This window comes from Ascaphus truei, chromosome 15 (assembly GCF_040206685.1).
Source record: "Ascaphus truei isolate aAscTru1 chromosome 15, aAscTru1.hap1, whole genome shotgun sequence".
NCBI classification, from domain to species: domain Eukaryota; kingdom Metazoa; phylum Chordata; class Amphibia; order Anura; family Ascaphidae; genus Ascaphus; species Ascaphus truei.
This window is the reverse complement of record NC_134497.1, coordinates 3,491,409-3,514,414: the sequence shown is the minus strand read 5'-3', so window position 1 is coordinate 3,514,414 and position 23,006 is coordinate 3,491,409. Positions and strand designations below refer to the sequence as shown.

The window sequence follows — 23,006 nt, the reverse complement described above, 5'->3', positions numbered from 1 at the left end:
CCCGCTAATCTGTTCCCACCTTCATCATGTCACTTTATTGCACGCCATTTGGAAGTGGAGGGGCTTAAAAAAATTGCCAATGGGTTTTTACATTAACATCAATATTAGTATTGTAATTCCGACTAATAATTACAGTACTGTACAAATACTAATGTTACGTAAATGCGCAGGCAATAACGTGAAATATTAAGCATTTCAATCATATTTAATACCGTAATATAGAATTAAATATAACAATATGAAATCTAATAACATGTCACTTCGCAACAATATTTGCTATCCAATAATACACAGCGATTGTTATTATTTATTTCATACGCTGCTGAATATTCCTGCGTGTTCTCATGCAGTTCACTTCAATCGTGCCCTAATTAGCTTAGGGTGATAACACAAGGCTGACACATTTCATTGTTCTTCCTCTTTGGAGAGCAGCTGAAGTCAGAGAGAAATCAGGGAAGAGAAGGGAGAGAACCTTTGCCACGTCCTCCCAACTTCCTGACTAAAACATACACTCCCCCTGAAAAAGTTCAGCTTCATGCAGCCTCCTGAGTGTATTTCAGATGACCGCTTGTGGATCTAAAGCGTGAGTCCTGATCGTACAGATAGTAGGAATGTGCGCGCCTTACTTGTCTGCATTGTAGTTACAGGGGCGCCTGTATAAGCATAACACACAGGTGTAGCAGTGTGTAACAGTATATACGCATGTGTGTGTCTGTACACGTACAAATCTGGGTATGTCGTGGATTGTGTATATATCTGTTTTACACTATTTGTGTGTAAATTACTTTGTGTAGATCTGTGTATGTCTGCATGTGTGCTGTGTGTTAGTGAATTTGTGCATTAGTTAGAGAGCATCAGGCGCTGACATTCGATGATAGATTTAAAAGGGAGCTTTGTGGACCATTTTGTTGCCAGACACCATGGCAGTGCAGGGGTTAAGGATTTGGGATTACTGCATTTTTGCCCTGTCTGACTTCCCTGAGATAATAACCCCATTTAAATCTTCATGGATCCTAAAACCGAGCGTTCAAATAGGAATGTTAAAAGGCACGATTTTTGCACGCCAGCACACAATCGTCCTTTTATTGAGACTGCAGATTATTTTACACTGTGCTCCTCGGGTGGTTACTGTGTTTGGCACATTGTATATGAAGAAAAGCTCGTATTCTGGTGTGGATTTAATTTTCATAGTATGTGGGATTCAGCGCTGGGGACTCACAGGTCAAATCTTTTCTAGACCTTAAATGTAGCGCTACCCTCTGCTATTTATAATTGCTGACCCCTAATTAAAGCACCCAGTGTTAATGAACCCTTAACTGCACAAAGTCACTGCACACAGACGGGGTTTAGTGACTGTGATGGATATAACGCATACCTCTGCATATCGAAATAATGTTTTTCTTGTATAGCACTGGCAGTGTACACAGCGCTGTACATATATGATTTTTGCAGGTGCGAGTCCCTGCCCGGTGGAGCTTCCAACTTAATTTCTGGTGCCTGAGGCACAGGGAGATAAAGTGACTTGCCCAAGGTCACAAGGAGCCGACACTGGGAATTGAACCAGGTTCCCCAGACTCACACTCTGTGCCTGAGCCAGTGCCTTTTATTCCACAGGTGGCCAGTTCTAGTACTCAAGGGCCACCAACAGGCCAGGTTTTCAGGATATCCCTGCTTCAGCACAGGTGGCTCAGTCAGAATGACTGAGACACTGATTGAGCCACCTGTGCTGAAGCCGGGATTTCCATAAAACCTGGCCTGTTGGTGGCCCTTTGAGTACTAGAGTTGGGACCCCCGCCTTAGATTAATGCCTCATTAAATACTGTAGGCTTTACCTGCGCGTCGTGACGCGGGGACAATGCATTTCTGCTGTTGATATAAAGAGGTTAAGACATTTGCAGCATTTCCTGTTCTGCCAGTTTGCATCGGAGCCCAACTATAAAAGCCTATTTATTGCATCCTGCACAGTCCGATGCTACGCCGCGAGCTTCCTTATTAATGGGTGTGGCCCTTTCATTCACGTAGAAGGGATAGAAATCGGGGAATATCCAAGTATAGAACCTCCTGTCGCTCATTCGGCAAAACCGCAACAAATGTATCAATTTACTTCGAGGAGCAGTTCCCCATTCCCTTTCTTGGGGGCCCCCCAAACTTAGGTTAACGCCTTGTTAAGTCAATACCGGAGCTTTGTGTGTCTGGGTCTGAATTGGGGGAGTGTTTTATCAATCGAGTGTGTTCTTTTCCCCTTGGCCCGCCATGTCCTTATCAGGGACCCCATCAGGATAAGGAGAGGGGGGCTCTTCCCGTGCAAACTCTTGTTGATCGCACAGTGACAATGCAAAATGGAGCAGCCAGCGGAATTCACAGCGCACGCCCCAGTCACAGCGCACGCCCCAGTCACAGCGCACGCCCCAGTCACAGCGCACGCCCCAGTCACAGCGCACGCCCCGGGGCTCCGCTCACCATGTTTGCAAACTAACGTAAAGGTGTCACGTTGTGGTTACAAAAAAAGGCACCAACCACCCAGCTGTGACCCCTTAAACATGTCACTAGTACACTGTGTCCCTAGGAGGGACTGACCCCTTAACCATGTCACTGCCATTAGTACACTGTGTCCCTAGGAGGGACTGGCCCCTTAACCATGTCACTGCCATTAGTACACTGTGTCCCTAGGAGGGACTGACCCCTTAACCATGTCACTGCCATTAGTACACTGTGTCCCTTGGAGACACTGACCCCTTAACCATGTCACTGCCATTAGTACACTGTGTCCCTTGGAGACACTGACCCCTTAACCATGTCACTGCCATTAGTACACTTGGGTGCAAGAAGTGATGGCATTTTAAAGTTTATTATAATAAAAATGATACATACAATTCTTTTTGTCACTGTTTATAATTTTTCTGTCTTTATAAATGTACCATTAATTCATGGTTTCTGTTCTTATTTGTTTTAAAACTAACTTGTGCTTCTTGTTTTTTTCCCTTTCTTTTCTTCAGGTGAAAGGTCTTTTTAAGATGAACAAATCTGCCATAAAATAAATGTACATTGTCTGTCTCCGTGTGCACACTGACAGTCACCATGGGTATGTGATTCGATAGAACAGCTGTTAAATGTATCTGACTAAAGGTCTATTTATCAGTATCCTTGATGCAAAACTGGGACACACACACATATATACACACACTCACACACACGTATGTATATATACAGCTAAACCCCGTTATAACGCGCCTCGTTATACCGCGATTCGGTTATAACGCGGTTTTCCCGTGGCTCCCGTTTTTTTTTAAAAAAAAAAAAAAAAAAAAAAATTTTTTAAAAAAAATTTTTTTACATTTTTTTTTTTGCACACTGCACACACTCACTGCACACACACTGCTCATTGCTCACACTGCCACACTGCACACACACTGCACACTGCACACACACTGCTCATTGCTCACACTGACACACTGCACACACTCACTGCACACACACTGCTCATTGCTCATTGCTCACTGCCACACTGCACACACACTGCACACTGCACACACACTGCTCATTGCTCACACTGACACACTGCACACACACTGACCACACTCACGCACACTCACACACACTTACGCACACTCACGCACACTTACGCACACTTACAGACACTCACACACACTCACACACACACACACACACACACACTTACACACACTTAGACACTCACACACACTCACACACACTTACACACACTTACACACACTTACACACACTTAGACACTCACAGACACACACTCACACACACTCACACACACTTACACACTCACAGACACTCACACACACTCACACACACTTAGACACTCACAGACACTCACAGACACTCACACACACTCACACACACTCACACACACTCACACACACTCACACACACTCACACACACTTACACACTCACAGACACTCACAGACACTCACACACACTCACACACACTTACACACACTTACACACACACTCAGACACTTACCCACACTCACACACCCATATACACACACACACTTTCTCTCCCATATATACATACACACACACTCTCTCACTCTACACAGACGGGCCGCGACCAGCACCACCACCCGCTCCCCCCCCTCCTCCCGCGCAGGCAGCGGGAGCACCGGGGACAGCGGTGGGGAGAAGAAACCCCCCGCTACAACCTCCATGCAGGCAGCATGGTTCTGAGGTAAGCGGCGACCTGAGGGGACATCCCCACTCCCATCTCCTGCCCCGCGGCCTGTCCCGAGGTGACAGGGGGAAGCGGGGACAGGAGAGACATCCCCGCTCCCATCTCCTGCCCCGCGGCCTGTCCCGAGGTGACAGGGGGAAGCGGGGACAGGAGGGACATCCCCGCTCCCATCTCCTGCCCCGCGGCCTGTCCCGAGGTGACAGGGGGAAGCGGGGACAGGAGGGACATCCCCGCTCCCATCTCCTGCCCCGCGGCCTGTCCCGAGGTGACAGGGGGAAGCGGGGACAGGAGGGACATCCCCGCTCCCATCTCCTGCCCCGCGGCCTGTCCCGAGGTGACAGGGGGAAGCGGGGACAGGAGGGACATCCCCGCTCCCATCTCCTGCCCCGCGGCCTGTCCCGAGGTGACAGGGGGAAGCGGGGAGCGGAGGGACATCCCCGCTCCCATCTCCTGCCCCGCGGCCTGTCCCGAGGTGACAGGGGGAAGCGGGGACAGGAGAGACATCCCCGCTCCCATCTCCTGCCCCGCGGCCTGTCCCGCGGTGACAGGGGGAAGCGGGGAGCGGAGGGACATGCCCGCTCCCATCTCCTGTCCCGCGGGATGAATATGCGCTAAAGCGCGGCGGCCATTTTTTTTTCTCGCGACCCCGTTAGTAACGCGGTGGTCTCGGGGTGGACCCCGAGACCCGCGTTATAACGGGGTTTAGCTGTATATATGCATACACACACACACACACACGTGTTAAAGCTGTAGTTCTAAAATATAATCCATTCAATATGTGCATGAATACAATCTGCACACTGATAAGTGATTAGCTAAGCTGCTGATCGATCCGTTCTCCTGTGATCGATCGCTGAATATTCGACTCGGGGGTTCTTTAAATCACTGTCGGTGCTGCAGATGAGGACCAAAGATGCAAAGTTCTGTGGGGAAGATCATGTGACCAGGCAGTCACTTTCTTTTTTTTTAAATGCTACAGGTATTTTCTCATAGTACAGAACTGATTTATTAAAGACAGACACACACGTAGGATATTGTTTAAACTGCAGCTGTAATGCTACTTTCCTTTCATAAAACTGGTTACAAATGTTTGCTTAAGTTTTGCAGCTGGGACACTTGTATGGACAAAATAAACCCCTTTAAATGTATGTATATCTTTATATACCTGTAGCGCCAAAAGTGTACTCAGCGCTTAACAAAGAATACAGGACAGGGAATTATAATAATACAATAAGCGCTGCAAAATCAGACAATAGGAAAGCAAATCCCTGCCCCGGAGAGCTTACAATCTAAGTGGTATGATGGGAGACTTACAGAGACAGGAGGTGAGGGAGTAAGTGCAGTAGATGGCAGTGCTTGGTCACAATGGGTGGTTGGAGTGACTGTGGGACAATAGCCATGAGTGCAGGTTATTGGGATGCTTGTTTTAAGTTTCGTCAATATTCACCCATCTAATTTAACACCATTAGCAGGTGAAGAGGGAGCAGGGAGGCGCGGGTGAGAGCAGGGAGGCGCGGGTGAGAGCAGGGAGGCGCGAGGGAGAGCAGGGAGGCGCGGGTGAGAGCCGGGAGGCGCGGGTGAGAGCCGGGAGGGCCGGGAGGCGCGGGGGAGGGCAGGTGTATATATGGCTGGATCCATCACACTTGTTTTATTCTTTTAAAATATATCAAAGTGTAAATGATCCAGTTATGTACGCCAGAGAATTTGATACATATCCCACAGGAATAAATTGCACATTATCACAAACATTTTCCAATCATTTATTTCAGGTCTCACCCAATGCGTCCTCCTCTTACCAGCTACGGTTTCCATGTTGGGCGGGCTGATTTTTGGATACGAGCTCGGAATAATTTCCGGTGCGTTGCTTCAGCTGAAGACAGAATATTACTTCAGCTGCTTGGAACAAGAAGCACTTGTTAGCGCCATTTTAATAGGAGCTCTTCTTGCATCTCTGGGTGGAGGGGTGATCATTGATCGTTATGGCCGTCAGAAATCCATACTGGCCAGCAATATGGTGGTGTTGGCTGGAAGCCTTATTTTAATATGGGCCAGTACATTTTGGTGGCTGGTAATTGGACGTGTCACCATTGGGTTTGCCATATCCATCTCATCCATGGCATGCTGTATTTATGTCTCAGAAATAGTACGCCCTCACCAGCGTGGCATGCTCGTGTCTCTGTATGAGACTGGCATTACTGTGGGCATTTTACTGTCTTATGCAATGAACTACTTCTTATCCAGTGTGAACGAGGGTTGGAAATACATGTTTGGCTTGGCTATTGGCCCAGCTATTGTACAGTTTGTCTGTATCCTATTCCTCCCTTCCAATGCTCCTATATTAAACACATGGGACCAAGAAACCCAGAATGGCCTCATTCAATTACAGAATATCGACGACACGGAAGTAACACACGAGCCAAGCAACGAGAGACATTACTCATTTATGGACCTCTTCAGTTCTAAAGACAATATGAGAACAAGGACTATGGTTGGCTTAGGATTGGTGCTGTTCCAACAACTAACTGGGCAACCTAATATTCTATACTATGCCTCAACAATATTTCGTTCCGCAGGTTTTCAAAGCAATTCCTCTGCGGTTCTAGCATCTGTTGGGCTTGGGGCGGTAAAAGTTGTTTCAACACTAGTTGCTATGGTTTGTGCCGACAAAGCCGGAAGAAGAATCTTGCTTATTGCTGGATGCATAGTGATGACTGTCTCCATAACAGGAATTGGGTTGGTAAGTTTTACCATTGAATTAGACACTCGCAAGGATTGTGAATTTGTTACAAGACTAAATATGTCTCATGATCTTCTCAATTCTTCTGTAATGCTAGAACCCTTTACTGGCCTGACTGCTCCCTTGGATACCAGAGATAGTCAAGGCCATGAGCGTGTTTCAGTGACTAGATCACAGAGCTTCACATCAGGACTTACCAGCAAGAGCACAGCTCTAATCTCTGTTTCCTCCCATGCTTGGAGTGTGGAGAAGTCTCTGCGGTCAAATGGAGACATCCTGGAGCTTACAGAACCACCTGCCAGTTCTGTTCTCTTTAATAATCACATTATATTGAACTGGATCACTTTGTTGAGTATGATGGCATTTGTAAGTGCGTTCTCCATTGGATTTGGACCAAGTAAGTATTGAATAAAAAGGTAAATATTTATTTTAATGGACCTTCTGGTTTAGTAAATCTGGACCAGAGTCTATCGGAAGAACCTAAAAGAGCAGATAGCGCACCCAAATCTGGTAACAAGTGTCCCTTACAATAATTACAATAAAATATCTTTAAACTAAAATTTCTCTAATAGTCAAAAGTTCTCACATCAGAGTTTAATTTACATGGAATACCTGGTACTGTAGTGCAGGTGCGGGCAACTTCAGTCCTCAAGGGCCACCAACAGGTCGGGTTTTAAGGATATCCCTGCTTCAGCACAGGTGGCTCAGTTTGACAAGCCACTGATTGTGCCACCTGTGCTGAGGCAGGGATATCCCTAATACCTGGCTGTGACAGGGCCGTAACCCCCTGTCTAAATAGGGCTCCAAATAGGAATCCTGTATCTGGCTGAGTCCAGCAGGGAGCTGGTTAATTGGAGCTCCAGACAATTAGCCAGTCTCCACCTGGCTCATCAGACAGGGAGAAAAGCTCCTGCTTGCACTGCAGGGGATCTCTCTGGCACAGGGGAGGTGTGTGCTGCCACAGAGAGATCCCAGGGAACCAGCCCCTCTATTCCAGGACATAGCGGTCACTGGAACCCGCCAGAGGGCGACACCAACCCCGAACCGGACTGAGGGGAAGAGCCCCTGATAACAGGTACCTCTTTGGGGTGAGAGGGTGGTAAGAGGCCCGTCCTCCCAGCCCTGCAGAGCGGGACTGGGAAGTGTGAGTCGGCCCTTACACAGGGACAGGCCGTGTGTTTATTTGTGTGCTGCCTTAAAGTTGCATTGTTTGAAGATAAGCGCTAAATAAAACCCAGGTTTATTTCCCCCATATCGATATCTCCCTGGTTATACCCCTGCACTGACCTTGTGGTGGCACCAGAGGACTGGAGTTGGCCACCGCTGCCCTAGTGGGTTGGAGGCTCAGGATAGGCACAAGGTTACCCTAAAATATGAGCGAAAACCGAAGGATCTGATAGCCTCTGAAATGTCACAACGGACAGGAGAATAGGTAGACGAGGTGATTCTGATCTGCAATCAATTTCTGTGTTACTAAGGCAACTCGCGCCACCGCTCCACACCTTCACCGCCGCATTGTGTCACCAGCTACGACATCATTTCCGGTACAAGCGAGGTGCGGTAAATGGTTAGTTTAAAAGAATAACAAATCCCACATTTTTTTAAAATGATACCTTTATAAATACCATTAGCAAGGGGGACTTTGGCTGCGCAGCTGCAGGTACCATGAGAATCTCCCCTACACAGTTAACTGGTATATTTCTCTTACTGTTGAGCAATGCGCGCAATGCGTGCTGTGCGCCTCACGGAGCCATCTTGTCTTGTTTTTTTGCATAGTGACCTGGTTGGTTCTGAGTGAAATCTATCCGGCTGAGATCCGGGGAAGAGCCTTTGCATTCTGCAACAGTTTTAACTGGGCTGCAAACTTGTTCATCAGTCTCTCGTTTCTAGATGTCATCGGTAAGCGCGGCGCTTCTGCTGTTTGTCTGCAACGTCTGGTAAAAGTGACTCTTTATGGCAGTGACGAGATAATCTACGTAGCGCAAATAGTCGCTTTGCTATTCCATTGATGCTTGCTGGCGTTTACATCCTCCATCTTTTAGCTACAATTTATTAAGCTACTTTACTCCCGTACTGACCTGCGTGAGCTTTAGTTTGTTGTGTAGTTAGGCCAGTGGTCAAAGTGTGATGGTGCCAGGGTACGTGGGACGCTACTTGTTTAAGCCACATTGACCACTGAGCTGGCTAAGGTCTTTGTCCGAGAGCCAAAGAATAATGACCGATTTAAAGACCCCAAACTTGCACAGTTTGATAATTATAGCCACTCATTTTTGACCATTTTCTCATACTTTAAAATCAACGTACAGTAGGGCTCCGCTTTACAGGGCCAGGCGGATGCTTGGTTTATATGGGTCGTTATCCGTTGCAGAGATTCCTCCGGCAGGAGAGGGGGGGAAAGTCCAATGCAGACAGAATGTGACACTATTGATGGCTCTTGAAAGGTTTTGCGGTGACATTGTTGACCTCGCCCGGTGCTGCATTGGTTTTAACATCACAAATTGACTGGGGGGCAGTGAGTATGAGGTTTTAGGCAGGAGGGGGCTTTAGATACAGAAGGGGTAGAGAGAAGACGCCCTTGAGCAGAACGCAAGAGTCGGGCAAGTTCTGCTGCTCTAATATCCATGGATGGTTTCGGCCACAGGCACGTTGTGTTCTCTGGAATATGTCACAACCTCGTCCTAACGTGCTGTGTATTTCTGTTTAGATTCCATAGGACTCTCCTGGACTTTCCTCGTGTACGGCTTGATGGGAGGTGCTGCTGTCGTGTTCATTTACTTCTTCATTCCTGAAACAAAAGGCCAGTCACTGGAAGAAATAGATAAACTGTTCTCCGACACAAGGTATATATAAAAAATAAGATTCCAGAGCGCTCGCTGACTGTCTAATACAGGGGTGGCCTGTTCCAGTCTTCAAGGGCCACCAACAGGTCCGGTATTAGGAACATCCCTGCTTCAGCTCACAGCCACCTGTGCTGAAGCAGGGATATCCCTAATACCGGACCTGTCGGTGGCCCTTGAAGACTGGAGTTGGCCACCCATGGTCTAATACAATGAAAGTGAAGCATTGTATTTGAATGGACAACGCTTTTGTAACGTCCATTTATTCTTTGATGCTTGGGTTTTCTAGATTTTGGTTCCTATAGAAAGTCTTCCTCACTGATGAAGGTTTCCAAATGGTAGCGCGTGTCCCTGGATAAGGAAGAGCTCTTTCTCATTCCCTCACCAAATATCCGTAACCGGATATCAGAGCTCAGTGCTAATGGCCGCCGGTGGTATCCCAGCGTCTGCTCTTCGTGACCTTGGGCAAGGCACTTTATCTCTCTGTCTCAGGCAACACCATTGGATTGTAAGCTCTACGGGACAGTGACTTATTGTGCCTGCACAAGTCTATGAATAGAACTGCGTACATCATCAGTGCTATATACTGTAATAAACATTTATTATGATTTTGTGCTGTTTTTTTTATGACACCCAGTCGGATATAAGAGCTTCGTCTGTACCCTCTCCATTCTGTATCGTGCGTGAGCTACTCGTGCAGTGTCAATACTTGCGTTCACTTGGATAGAAGTTATTGTATTGTTAACGATGTGTTGTTGTATCACAATATTGAGTAGAGGCCCATGTATTTTGTAGCATGTGTCGGCCCTGATCCTACGTTCCAGCACTCACTAAAAACTCAGGGAAAAGCAGACAGGCGTGTGTTTAGGCGTCAGCATTCGCAACCCAACCCAACCCAGTCCAACTCCGAGATGGAATTATTGCACTTGGCAAGCAGCTGTCCGGAACCCACCAGCATCCTTCTCCCGCCATACCCTCTAATTCCTCCCTCCTTTGCTTTTGATAATAAGGTCACACCAGGTACCTGCCGTTACTCACATCCAGACCAGAATTATCACGGTGTTTATGTCATGAAATCGCTTACAAGGAAAAAGGGCAGGTCTAAACGGGTACTCGCATGAGTTAACCCTTTCATTACATATATCATATAAAGATATATATGATGGAACATATAAATGTCTGAAACACATCAACAGATGTATCTGCTATTGTATTCATTTCATGCAATGAACTAAATTATGCTTTTTAATGATTAAAGAGCATGTAGGATATTATGTTTGTGTGGCCTGCGATGGTACTGTATATAATATTCGGTGTACAATAAGTCTACCTATTAGAACAAGAATTACCAAGAGACACAAGTTGGGAAATTGATGCAGAGTTAACTCGCTGTGTGCGATGAAAGTTAAAGTTCAGGGCGTTATCGTGGCAGGCGCGCCACCCGGCTCACTCGCCCCATTGGCATGAGGTCTGCCATGCTTCAACCTTGGCACCAGTGAGTCAGTAGATGGAGGAGGAGTTACCACCAATTGGGAGATCCTTGATGTGTGCAATGACTCATTAGATGAAGCGGGTGTTGTGCCCAATGATGGTTACCGGAAGCATTTCATGCCCATGTGAGACCATTTAGGGCTGCCGCAATTTAACCCATGCCGTTTACCATAGCACTGCTCGGCTGGCGCATGCCGTGGATGGTGGTGCGTTGGGTGTGGCGGGCGGCTTGCTTCGTGCAGCTGGAGGTCGGGTCCATGTGCCGTGGTCTCAATATGGCCAAGCTGGGCCGTGGCGGTTTGAAAGCCACATCTCTGTATTTCCAGCAGCTCCTGCTGATGGGCCATAAGGGAGCTCAGAAGCAGGGGTACTGTAGCGTGGTGGCTGGGCTCAGCAGGTACAGCGGCTGGTACCACCTCTTCCATCACCTGTGTAAGGAAGAGGATCACTGGCTTTGCGGCCCCGGGCACTGGCTCTGCGGCCCCGGGCACTGGCTTTGCGGCCCCGGGCACTGGCTCTGCGGCCCCGGGCACTGGCTGTGCGGCCCTGGGCACTGGCTGTGCGGCCTCGGGCACTGGCTCTGCGGCCTCGGGCACTGGCTGTGCGGCCTCGGGCACTGGCTCTGCGGCCTCGGGCACTGGCTGTGCGGCCCTGGGCACTGGCTGTGCGGCCTCGGGCACTGGCTCTGCGGCCTCGGGCACTGGCTGTGCGGCCTCGGGCACTGGCTGTGCGGCCTCGGGCACTGGCTTTGCGGCCTCGGGCACTAGCTGTGAGGCCTCGGGCACTGGCTCTGCATCCCCGAGCACTGGCTCTGCGGCCTCGGGCACTGGCTTTGCGGCCCCGGGCACTGGCTCTGCGGCCCCGGGCACTGGCTTTGCGGCCCCGGGCACTGGCTCTGCGGCCCCGGGCACTGGCTGTGCGGCCCTGGGCACTGGCTGTGCGGCCTCGGGCACTGGCTCTGCGGCCTCGGGCACTGGCTGTGCGGCCTCGGGCACTGGCTCTGCGGCCTCGGGCACTGGCTCTGCGGCCCTGGGCACTGGCTGTGCGGCCTCGGGCACTGGCTCTGCGGCCTCGGGCACTGGCTGTGCGGCCTCGGGCACTGGCTCTGCGGCCTCGGGCACTGGCTGTGCGGCCCTGGGCACTGGCTGTGCGGCCTCGGGCACTGGCTCTGCGGCCTCGGGCACTGGCTGTGCGGCCTCGGGCACTGGCTGTGCGGCCTCGGGCACTGGCTTTGCGGCCTCGGGCACTAGCTGTGAGGCCTCGGGCACTGGCTCTGCATCCCCGAGCACTGGCTCTGCGGCCTCGGGCACTGGCTTTGCGGCCCCGGGCACTGGCTCTGCGGCCCCGGGCACTGGCTTTGCGGCCCCGGGCACTGGCTCTGCGGCCCCGGGCACTGGCTGTGCGGCCCTGGGCACTGGCTGTGCGGCCTCGGGCACTGGCTCTGCGGCCTCGGGCACTGGCTGTGCGGCCTCGGGCACTGGCTGTGCGGCCTCGGGCACTGGCTCTGCGGCCTCGGGCACTGGCTCTGCGGCCCTGGGCACTGGCTGTGCGGCCTCGGGCACTGGCTCTGCGGCCTCGGGCACTGGCTGTGCGGCCTCGGGCACTGGCTGTGCGGCCTCGGGCACTGGCTTTGCGGCCTCGGGCACTGGCTGTGAGGCCTCGGGCACTGGCTCTGCATCCCCGAGCACTGGCTCTGCGGCCTCGGGCACTGGCTTTGCGGCCCCGGGCACTGGCTCTGCGGCCCCGGGCACTGGCTTTGCGGCCCCGGGCACTGGCTCTGCGGCCCCGGGCACTGGCTGTGCGGCCCTGGGCACTGGCTGTGCGGCCTCGGGCACTGGCTCTGCGGCCTCGGGCACTGGCTGTGCGGCCCTGGGCACTGGCTGTGCGGCCTCGGGCACTGGCTCTGCGGCCTCGGGCACTGGCTGTGCGGCCTCGGGCACTGGCTGTGCGGCCTCGGGCACTGGCTTTGCGGCCTCGGGCACTGGCTGTGAGGCCTCGGGCACTGGCTCTGCATCCCCGAGCACTGGCTGTGCGGCCCTGGGCACTGGCTGTGCGGCCTCGGGCACTGGCTCTGCGGCCTCGGGCACTGGCTGTGCGGCCCTGGGCACTGGCTGTGCGGCCTCGGGCACTGGCTCTGCGGCCTCGGGCACTGGCTGTGCGGCCTCGGGCACTGGCTGTGCGGCCTCGGGCACTGGCTTTGCGGCCTCGGGCACTGGCTGTGAGGCCTCGGGCACTGGCTCTGCATCCCCGAGCACTGGCTCTGCGGCCTCGGGCACTGGCTTTGCGGCCCCGGGCACTGGCTCTGCGGCCCCGGGCACTGGCTTTGCGGCCCCGGGCACTGGCTCTGCGGCCCCGGGCACTGGCTGTGCGGCCTCGGGCACTGGCTGTGCGGCCCTGGGCACTGGCTGTGCGGCCTCGGGCACTGGCTGTGCGGCCTCGGGTACTGGCTGTGCAGCCTCGGGCACTGGCTGTGCGGCCTCGGGCACTGGCTGTGCGGCCTCGGGCACTGGCTTTGCGGCCTCGGGCACTGGCTGTGAGGCCTCGGGCACTGGCTCTGCGGCCTCGGGCACTGGCTCTGCGGCCTCGGGCACTGGCTCTGCGGCCCCGGGCACTGGCTGTGTGGCCTCGGTCACTGGCTGTGCGGCCTCGGGCACTGGCTCTGCGGCCTCGGGCACTGGCTGTGCGGCCTCGGGCACTGGCTGTGCGGCCTCGGGCACTGGCTCTGCGGCCTCGGTCACTGGCTGTGCGGCCTCGGGCACTGGCTCTGCGGCCTCGGGCACTGGCTCTGCGGCCCTGGGCACTGGCTCTGCGGCCCCGGGCACTGGCTCTGCGGCCTCGGTCACTGGCTCTGCGGCCTTGGTCACTGGCTCTGCGGCCTTGGTCACTGGCTCTGCTGCCTCGGGCACTGGCTCTGCGGCCCCGGGCACTTTCTCTACGGCCTCGGGCACTGGCTCTGCGGCCCCGGACACTGGCTCTGTGGCCTCGGGCACTGGCTCTGCGGCCCCGGGCACTGGCTCTGCGGCCTCGGGCACTGGCTCTGCAGCCCCGGGCACTGGCTCTGCGGCCCCGGGCACTGGCTCTGCGGCCTCGGGCACTGGCTCTGCGGCCCCGGGCACTGGCTCTGCGGCCTCGGGCACTGGCTGTGCGGCCTCGGGCACTGGCTGTGCGGCCTCGGGCACTGGCTGTGCGGCCTCGGGCACTGGCTCTGCGGCCTCGGGCACTGGCTGTGCGGCCTCGGGCACTGGCTGTGCGGCCTCGGGCACTGGCTGTGCGGCCTCGGGCACTGGCTCTGCGGCCTCGGGCACTGGCTCTGCGGCCTCGGGCACTGGCTCTGCGGCCCCCGGCACTGGCTGTGCGGCCTCGGTCACTGGCTGTGCGGCCTCGGGCACTGGCTCTGCGGCCTCGGGCACTGGCTGTGCGGCCTCGGGCACTGGCTGTGCGGCCCCGGGCACTGGCTCTGCGGCCTCGGGCACTGGCTCTGCGGCCTCGGACACTGGCTCTGCGGCCTCGGGCACTGGCTCTGCGGCCTCGGGCACTGGCTCTGCGGCCCCGGGCACTGGCTCTGTGGCCTCGGGCTGTCTGTTTGATGGTCCTGAAAAATACATTTTCATACAGAATACATCCCTGTGATGGAAGGGGCAAAGTGGCTGGCATATTAAGGGTTAAGCCATTGGCTGCCTCCGGATACATAGGATTTCCCCTGTATATCCATCTTCTGGTTAAAATGACCAAAATATAATAATGTCTGTAACCCTTTACTCTGTGTAAACATGTGATTCCTGTGTTCCTGTGCCTCCTCTGTGTGGGAGGCTGGTAATGTGCTTATTCAGTCTGTGCACACAGGAATCTGGGGTTATGTTGCACACGGAAAGGGAGGTGCAGTGCTTGGGATCATTGTGAGCGCGGGGATGGGCAGCACTCCGGTCTGGGAGAGGTCTGGCTGGAGGAGCGATGCTTGGGATCATTGTGAGCGCGGGGATGGGCAGCACTCCGGTCTGGGAGAGGTCTGGCTGGAGGAGCGGTGCTTGGGGTCATTGTGAGTGCGGGGATGGGCAGCACTCCGGTCTGGGAGAGGTCTGGCTGGAGGAGCGGTGTCTTTGTTCCTCCCAGACACACATCTCTGCGGGTCATATCCTGCCAGCTGTGGGAACCATTGCTGGGTATGAGCCCTGTAAGCACTGCTCTCATTGGCTGGTTTGAAATCTCCGCTCCCCTTAAGCCCACCCCTGTGGACTCTCCAAGCCGCACAGTCGCCACCTCCGGCCCAAATTGGTAAATTCCAGGTGAGGCCTTGCTCGGTGATTGGCCAGTGCATAACATCCGTGCTGTGATTGGTTGGCTCCCCGACCTCCATGCTTCCCTATGGATATGGGGAAAGTGTAAAGGCGTGACTGATCTGAGCTCCACAAACGTTCCTTGAGTTGGCCTGTAAGCTAACTCAGCGGCGTCCTCTGAGGCTGTGCCGGAGACACCCCCACAACCGGGCTGTGCCGGAGACACCCCCACAACCGGGCTGTGCTGGAGACACCCCCACAACCGGGCTGTGCCGGAGACACCCCCACAACCGGGCTGTGCCAGAGACACCCCCACAACCGGGCTGTGCCGGAGACACCCCCACAACCGGGCTGTACCGGAGACACCCCCACAACCGGGCTGTGCCGGAGACACCCCCACAACCGGGCTGTGCCGGAGACACCTCCACAACCGGGCTGTGCCGGAGACACCCCCACAACCGGGCTGTGCCGGAGACACCCCCACAACCGGGCTGTGCCGGAGACACCCCCACAACCGGGCTGTGCCGGAGACACCCCCACAACCGGGCTGTGCCGGAGACACCTCCACAACCGGGCTGTGCCGGAGACACCCCCACAACCGGGCTGTGCTGGAGACACCCCCACAACCGGGCTGTACCGGAGACACCCCCACAACCGGGCTGTGCCGGAGACACCCCAAAACCAGATTGGGTGCCGATCCAAGGAGGAAATTCAAAGTTGCTTTTGCTGAAATCGCATCCCTGAGGTCTTGAGGGACCGGAACCCTACGGACGCTGAAGCTGCTTTGGGTAAGCCTTGTGAAGCGACGCCCAGCACCTCGCTAGTTAGGACACCCCCTCCCAAATTGTAACGTGTATTTATTTGAAATTGAAACACGCTCATGGCTGTTATGTTGGGTAACGCATCACAAACGCCAATTAGCCTTTTTTTCCAATGCGCCTGTGCAGTGTGCTGTTTAACGTGTCTCGGCACTACGACAATCCCATTACATACACGGAATATTCCTACGGGCAGCGTTTTTTCTGACTGACGTCACACTTGCATCTCATTAGCCTTCCGGATACCCGTTTAAACTGAAGGAAAAATAACTTTGCTCCTGATTATCAGTAACGACCGTTATTAGCGCAAAAGTGACGTCCTTCCGTGGATCTACCACAGAGTCTTCTACTCTACCAGTAGCCATAGAAAAAAAGGTGACGGTGGCGCTCGCTCGAAATATTGGTGTACAAGACAATTATAATCCCCTAGTGGGGTAGGGACTGAAACTGAAAAAGTAATAAACAAATGATACTGGCCCATAAGATGCTGCAGCTCAATCGAGAAGGATCATCCCTCGATCCTTAGTGGACATGATAGTGTTGTGGAGATGAGCACATACAAAAGAAGAAAAGGCACACAAAATACAATATAATGTACACAAGTAACTGCTTGTAAAGGGGGGGGGGGGGGGAATTAGCACAAGGCTTGTCAGATCCATGAGATGGAGCTCTACCGAAGCTCTTCCTCAGGTTCTGAGGAAGCAAGTGCGCTTGCGAAACGCGTTGTTACTGGTGGAACGGGGAGCCTTTTTGACCTACAACAGCATCCGTAGTCCTTGTGTACATCTGGGACCCAGCCCTGCCATCCGGACGCGGAAGAAGGGAATCGCCGCTACCGGGATAGTCTGCGGAGTTCATTGATTATTCATTTTTATTACTCTGCTTACACTGGGTTATCGTGTTCTCTTCTGCCCGTGTGTCTACTATCAACAAGTACATTCCAGCTTGTGAGGATATCCACGACTAACAGAAGCACCTGACAGTGTCTGAAGACGACCCTTAGTGACCTTTACTCACGCATGCCCGTGTGAGAACACTGATTATTTATTCAGAACTCAGAATCTCCCCCCCCCCCCCCGTTTTACCTTCACAAGCAGTGACTTGTGTACGTTATATTTTATTTTGTATGTCCTCTTCTTCTTTTGTATGCGCTCATCTCCACAACACTTTCAACTCTTCCAGTAACGTACGTGTGGGTATTCGTGTCCTGTTATCGCCAGGTAACCCTGCCAAAACACGACTTTTTGCAAGAAACCGTTAAAAGATGTCCTTTACATCATCAAGAATTTCAAATAAACCCTCGCCTGTATTTAGCGAAGAGGTTTTTTTGTGTTTCTTAATTTTTTTTAATTTTTTTTTTTACCTCATCATCGAGACGTCTCCAAGAACCGCATGTAATTAAAGCGCAGCCAGCGTTTCACCGTGGCGGCCTGCCTGATTACAGTACGAATCCCCCCGGTTATGATATGTGTTCTGCTTTGCTGTTCACAAATTAAGCTATTACAGTTACCTCATTCTCTTTTGACGTTCTTAAATACATTTGAAATAATAACTTTTTTTTTTTTTTCCCTCTTTCCATTGTTTCTGGATTTTAAGTTTTTTGTATAAGATTGGAAGCTGAGCCTAACCACAAATGCCTACAGCTGATTGGCTTAGACTTATCCCATGGAAAATATCTGTGGTGCTGCAGGGCTTACATGGTTTGGCAGCATAAATGGGACATCTGCGGAACGTCTCTGTTTTTTGCTGGAGAAGCTTCGGATTGAGACGATGCGCTTCCTCACAATGTGCTATAGATGTTTCTTGTAGGTTTCCTTTACTTTCTGTCCTGTAACGGCATTGCCGACTTGTTGTGGTGTGTGTGCGGTGTGTGTCCCTCCCCGGCTGCCCGGCTCTTAGGTAGTTTAGATTAATGTCTCTTACCGTGGCTTACGAAGATGTGGTTACCTGGTCAGGGTGCTGGATTCCGGCAGCCGGGCGATGATCTAGCATTGATGGGCGCCTGGAACTTTATTCATTCAACAGCAGCTTTATTGTTACATCCATATACACAGGGAACTTGGTATGGACATAACTGCATTCTCCCCTGGTGCTGTGTGAACCTTCCTTACCTAGCTGCCCCTATCCCGGCCCGCGGGGCAGGTGCTGAGGCTCGACCCCCTTTGTTACCTATGGAAGCCCTCTTCTTCATGGCTTCGTTAGAGCTCCATCTCATGGGTCTCTGACAAGCCTTTTGCTAATCTCCCTCTGTCGGTGATGAGGGTCCCTCCCTCGGGCACTGCGTACCACCTTGTGGCAGTCTGGAGTGAGGCCTGCTATGGACCCGTTGATGGAGATGGTCCAACTATGCCTTGTGGCTATGGCCTCTTGAGTCCCACCTGGGCATAGGCAGCCTCTCCATGAAACTTTAATGGTGAAGGGAGCCATCTCTGTGGAACACTACCTAACAAGGGTATTGTCCCTCTCTATAAAACAATAACAGGGGATCCTTACACTCATATGAATGTATGCACACTATTCACAGTGAGATCCCCCTACTCCTGAGATCTGGGTTCCAGAAGCTTCTAAATATATCTATCTATCTGTGACGTTCCTCTCTCCAGGCAAAAGTGGGCAGAGCTTAACTTCTGCTGAATCACCCCAGGACCATGTGATGGGCAAGCGGTATTTCTCTGTCTGGGCCCACACAGTTAACCTTTTAAGGCTATTGTAATCCCAAAGGTCTGTATATATAGATGTGGTAGACTTTATTGCTCCCGCTAATAACACAACATACAGTATAGTGTGATATCACAGAATATCCTACTTTTCTGTGCAAGCTGGTGCAGTAACCCGTTTATATCTGTCTATCGAGAGAGATTCAGCACAGCCTTGTATATCAATTGTTTAGATGCTTTTCCAATGATCTTCCATCTGGATTTGCACAAGCTCTAGGAGTGGGTAAGGCTCTCTGATACTTATTTACATGGATCATCTTCTTTACTACTGATTGGGGTGAGTTTTGGATACACTATACAGCTACCTCCAATGAGGTACAGCACAGTGTGTTTTTACATGTCTTTTCTGTTGCCTTCAGGATACTTATGCTACTAGTTTTGATACGTTACTCACCCAGTAGTTCACCCACTCCATAGTTGAGCTATATGTGTTTTTCTCATCAATCAATTGAATATATATTTTTCTGGACTGTTAGAGCACCCATTATCGCCATATATTGATCTTCCAGTTGACACTGTAGCAAGTCTCTATTTTCTTTGTAGCTCTAGACAGTTTACTTTTTGTATATTGTTCAGTCCTTCCTTTTACTCCTCATGACCTATGTTTTCCTCCAAAAATGGAGTCTCCTTCATATCTCTGGATATCAAGCTTGAGTCCTTTTGTTGTCCAACAGCGGTCATTTGTTATTGTTGTGTGCCTAGTCCCCTGCCATTTTAATGTCTATAAGAAGAATGCAATGTCACAAACCTTTTATAGCACCCAAACGTATTTTTCTATTTCCTGTTCCTACTAGTAATTCCCACCCCCGTGTTCCCATTCTTCTTGATGTTGCCTGGGGCTTCTGACTTCCTATTGATCTTGGCAATATTACGGAGGAAGAAGCGACAAATTTGTGAATGGGGAAGAGTCAGATATTTCTCCTAGGCAACATGCTTTACATACAAGATGTGATAACCAAGCACAAACTAGCAATAAATCAATCAGGAACAGTGATTCATATTCCTTTCTATAGACTTACTGTTATATTTGGGCTCCAACCTTTTCTAATGGTGTCAGGGCGGGGTTAAAATCGTTATAATTACCGTAATCCAGTATTTTTCCTTATTGTTGTAAAGGAGCATTTATTATAGTGACCAAGTTCATTGTTTTGCAGGTCACTAGCGGGAAATCAGTTGTGGAAAAGACTTAGAAGACATCGGGTATCTGGTCCTCAATACCAAAGAATGGGAATTGCAAACACCTTATGAAGATGCTAATTTATGGATTTTGCACCCCTCGTAATATTTACATAAATTACAAGGGGACTGGACTGTCCATATCAGAAATGTATCTGATGCATGAAATAATGGAAGGATAGAAGAACAATCTACCATCCTTTTTGCGATCCATCTTTCTTGCAATTTCCAATGGCCTTATTTCTATAAAAGAATAGGCATGCATTCCCCATAGCTTCACCTCTGTTCCAAGCAACTCCTGCTACAATGTATCTCATTGTTCCGCCACGTAGCAAGAGTAATACAGCTCAACCCCGTTCTAGCGCGATCCGCTACAACACGGATCCGCTTATAACATGGGCTGAGCTTGGCTCCCAAACATCACCTACCTTTGTTTTCCCGACCGTCTGCACCACCATGTTGAGGACGCGACCCAGCTCCTCAAGCGGCACCACGCGAATGACGTGTGTGTGTGTGTCTGTCAGTCTGTCTGTTTCCAATAAATATTTGAATAGATGTTTAAAAAATAAAAAAGCAAACTTCTATCAAAAAGCTTTTATTGGTGATGGACATACACATGGACAGGCGCACAACCCCCCCCCTCCCCCAACATGGCTGACCCGTGGTGTCACATCCCCTGCACCCTGGTAAGTCCTGATCACAGCGGCCATTTTATTTCCCCCCCTCCACCCCCCCGATCCCGGTTATAACGCGGTCTCATTATGTGGACCCCAAGCACCGCGTTATAAAGGGGTTCAGCTGTACTAGTCTGGAGAAGACATTGGGTGAGGGCTGGATACATAGGATGGGATTGTTCTCATACCCATTCTTTAGTTTTACAGGCAAAGCTATGTGTTTAAGACATGAAGACCCGTATTTCTGAAGTAGTCAGAAGATACCTGCAAGCCCTTTCTAGTGAATGTGTCATGAGGTGTCTTATGGAATCGCACCGTTTAGGCAATATGGCCAAAAATGTACAGCTACGCTAACATTTAGGAGCACAGTAAGTTCACTCTCCAGTTACAAGTATCTGAGCGATCTGTATTTGTTTTGACTTTGATAAGTGATTGCACTTTTGGGAGATTTCTTTTCTCACTCATGTGAAGCTTTAATGAGTCTTGTGCATTTATTTACAGTTTGTCAATAACAGTAATGCTCCCCTACATACTGTGGATTTATAAAACACTCTAAGTAATAAGTACGTTGAGGATGCAAGCTCTAAGTTAATGATGGTCATTTTTTATATATTTAGTTGTATCCACAGTTTACACTCCAGCTGGCCGTCAAAGATCCAACTCGGGCAATACAGCTAAGAAGTGTGAGTCATAAAATGCAAAAGAGGCCTATTCATTTAATGGCAAATGTTAACGACCATTGAGAAAAACAACCATGTATTGTCTTTTACTGACTAACGCCCATAAAATTAGTCATTCTTCTTTAAAAGTTGACATTTAAAAAAGTTTATGGTGGGTAAATAAGTGTCAAAAACCTTCCACTGTACAGTAAATAAAAATCCCACTTGTGGTGCATTTCCACGTCTCAGACAGGTCTGTAACCCTGTCTGTCCCCATGATCGCTTGGTAAACCGCGCTTCCACTGGAGCCAGGGATTCTGGGTAAAGCCATGCAAATGAGCAAAGTGCGTCACTCTCTACATCTCATCCATTTTAACACGGTGCCCTATAAGTATATACCTGCCGCATTGCACAGCTTTTCATATCTTTAATAGTTGAAACTGGGGTAGACACGCTGTCTGAATCAGGACTCTGACGGCATTGGAATAAATGGCTGTTAACGAATGATGGTATCGTAGACACACACCGCGCAGTTCTTGTGTTCTGCCACTAGATGGGGCTCCTGACAAACCTACGCACATTCATTTTGATGCAGACTTGGAGACCTGCAGTACGTACCATTCCATGGGCTGTGAACACACGTTTTGCAGTTAAAGAGCAATCCAAGCACTTTTTTAAACCTTTTATTTACACAGGATTGAAACAAGGGGTTTCCAGAACTGAACCCCATTAATTTCAGCTTCGGGGACCCCCTGCTTCGTATCTGTGTAATAAATATAGCGCACTGGGAATGCCGCTCTAAATCGATGCTAAGACAACGTTAACAGGTGACTATTCCCGCCCTAATTCTTTCCCCACTTGGGTCGCTATTTGTAGCGTGACTTGATGGTGCGCTGGGAGGATGTACCGTATGTATTGTGTGTCTCCGTTTCCTGTTTCTCCCTCTCTCCCGTGTCGGCGGAATCTAAGCGCTAACCGGTCTCTATCACATGCAGGAAACCCCGCACGAGTTCCTACCGGGGGACCCCGACGCCCGCTGGTTAATAGAAATGCATGCTGAAGCTCGTTTCAGAAGACTGATACATTGCTGCCTTCGTGATTTAATCTGCACTGTATTTAGGCCACGTGTTTATCTGCCACATAATTACCACTCTATTTGTCAGTGACATTTTCAATGACTTTTCTGTAGGAATTGGACAAATAATAAGCCCCTGCAGGTCAGGGTTTCAGGATATCCCTGCTTCAGAATAGGTGGCTCAGCCTTTGACAGCCACTGATTGAGCACTTGTGCTGAAGCAGGGATATCCTGAAACCTGACCTGTTGGGGGAAGGGGTGGAAGGGGTGGAGGGAGGAAAGGGGGGCATTAGAATTGGGGCTGAACACCCCTGCCTTTAGAAGTCTATTTATCTGTCTCCAGAG

The 23,006-nt window shown here is 51.0% G+C and overlaps 1 protein-coding gene across 1 annotated transcript; it reads left to right on the top strand.

The window, feature by feature from the left end:
- The first annotated feature begins 427 nt into the window (after positions 1-427).
- Positions 428-22,780, top strand: SLC2A10 (solute carrier family 2 member 10). Its single transcript, XM_075571298.1, has 6 exons — positions 428-583; positions 2,997-3,082; positions 5,973-7,337; positions 8,717-8,839; positions 9,645-9,780; positions 20,232-22,780. The coding sequence occupies exons 2-6, from the start codon at positions 3,079-3,081 to the stop codon at positions 20,323-20,325; spliced, it is 1,722 nt and encodes a 573-aa protein (XP_075427413.1). The 5' UTR covers positions 428-583; positions 2,997-3,078; the 3' UTR covers positions 20,326-22,780.
- The last annotated feature ends 226 nt before the right edge of the window (positions 22,781-23,006 follow it).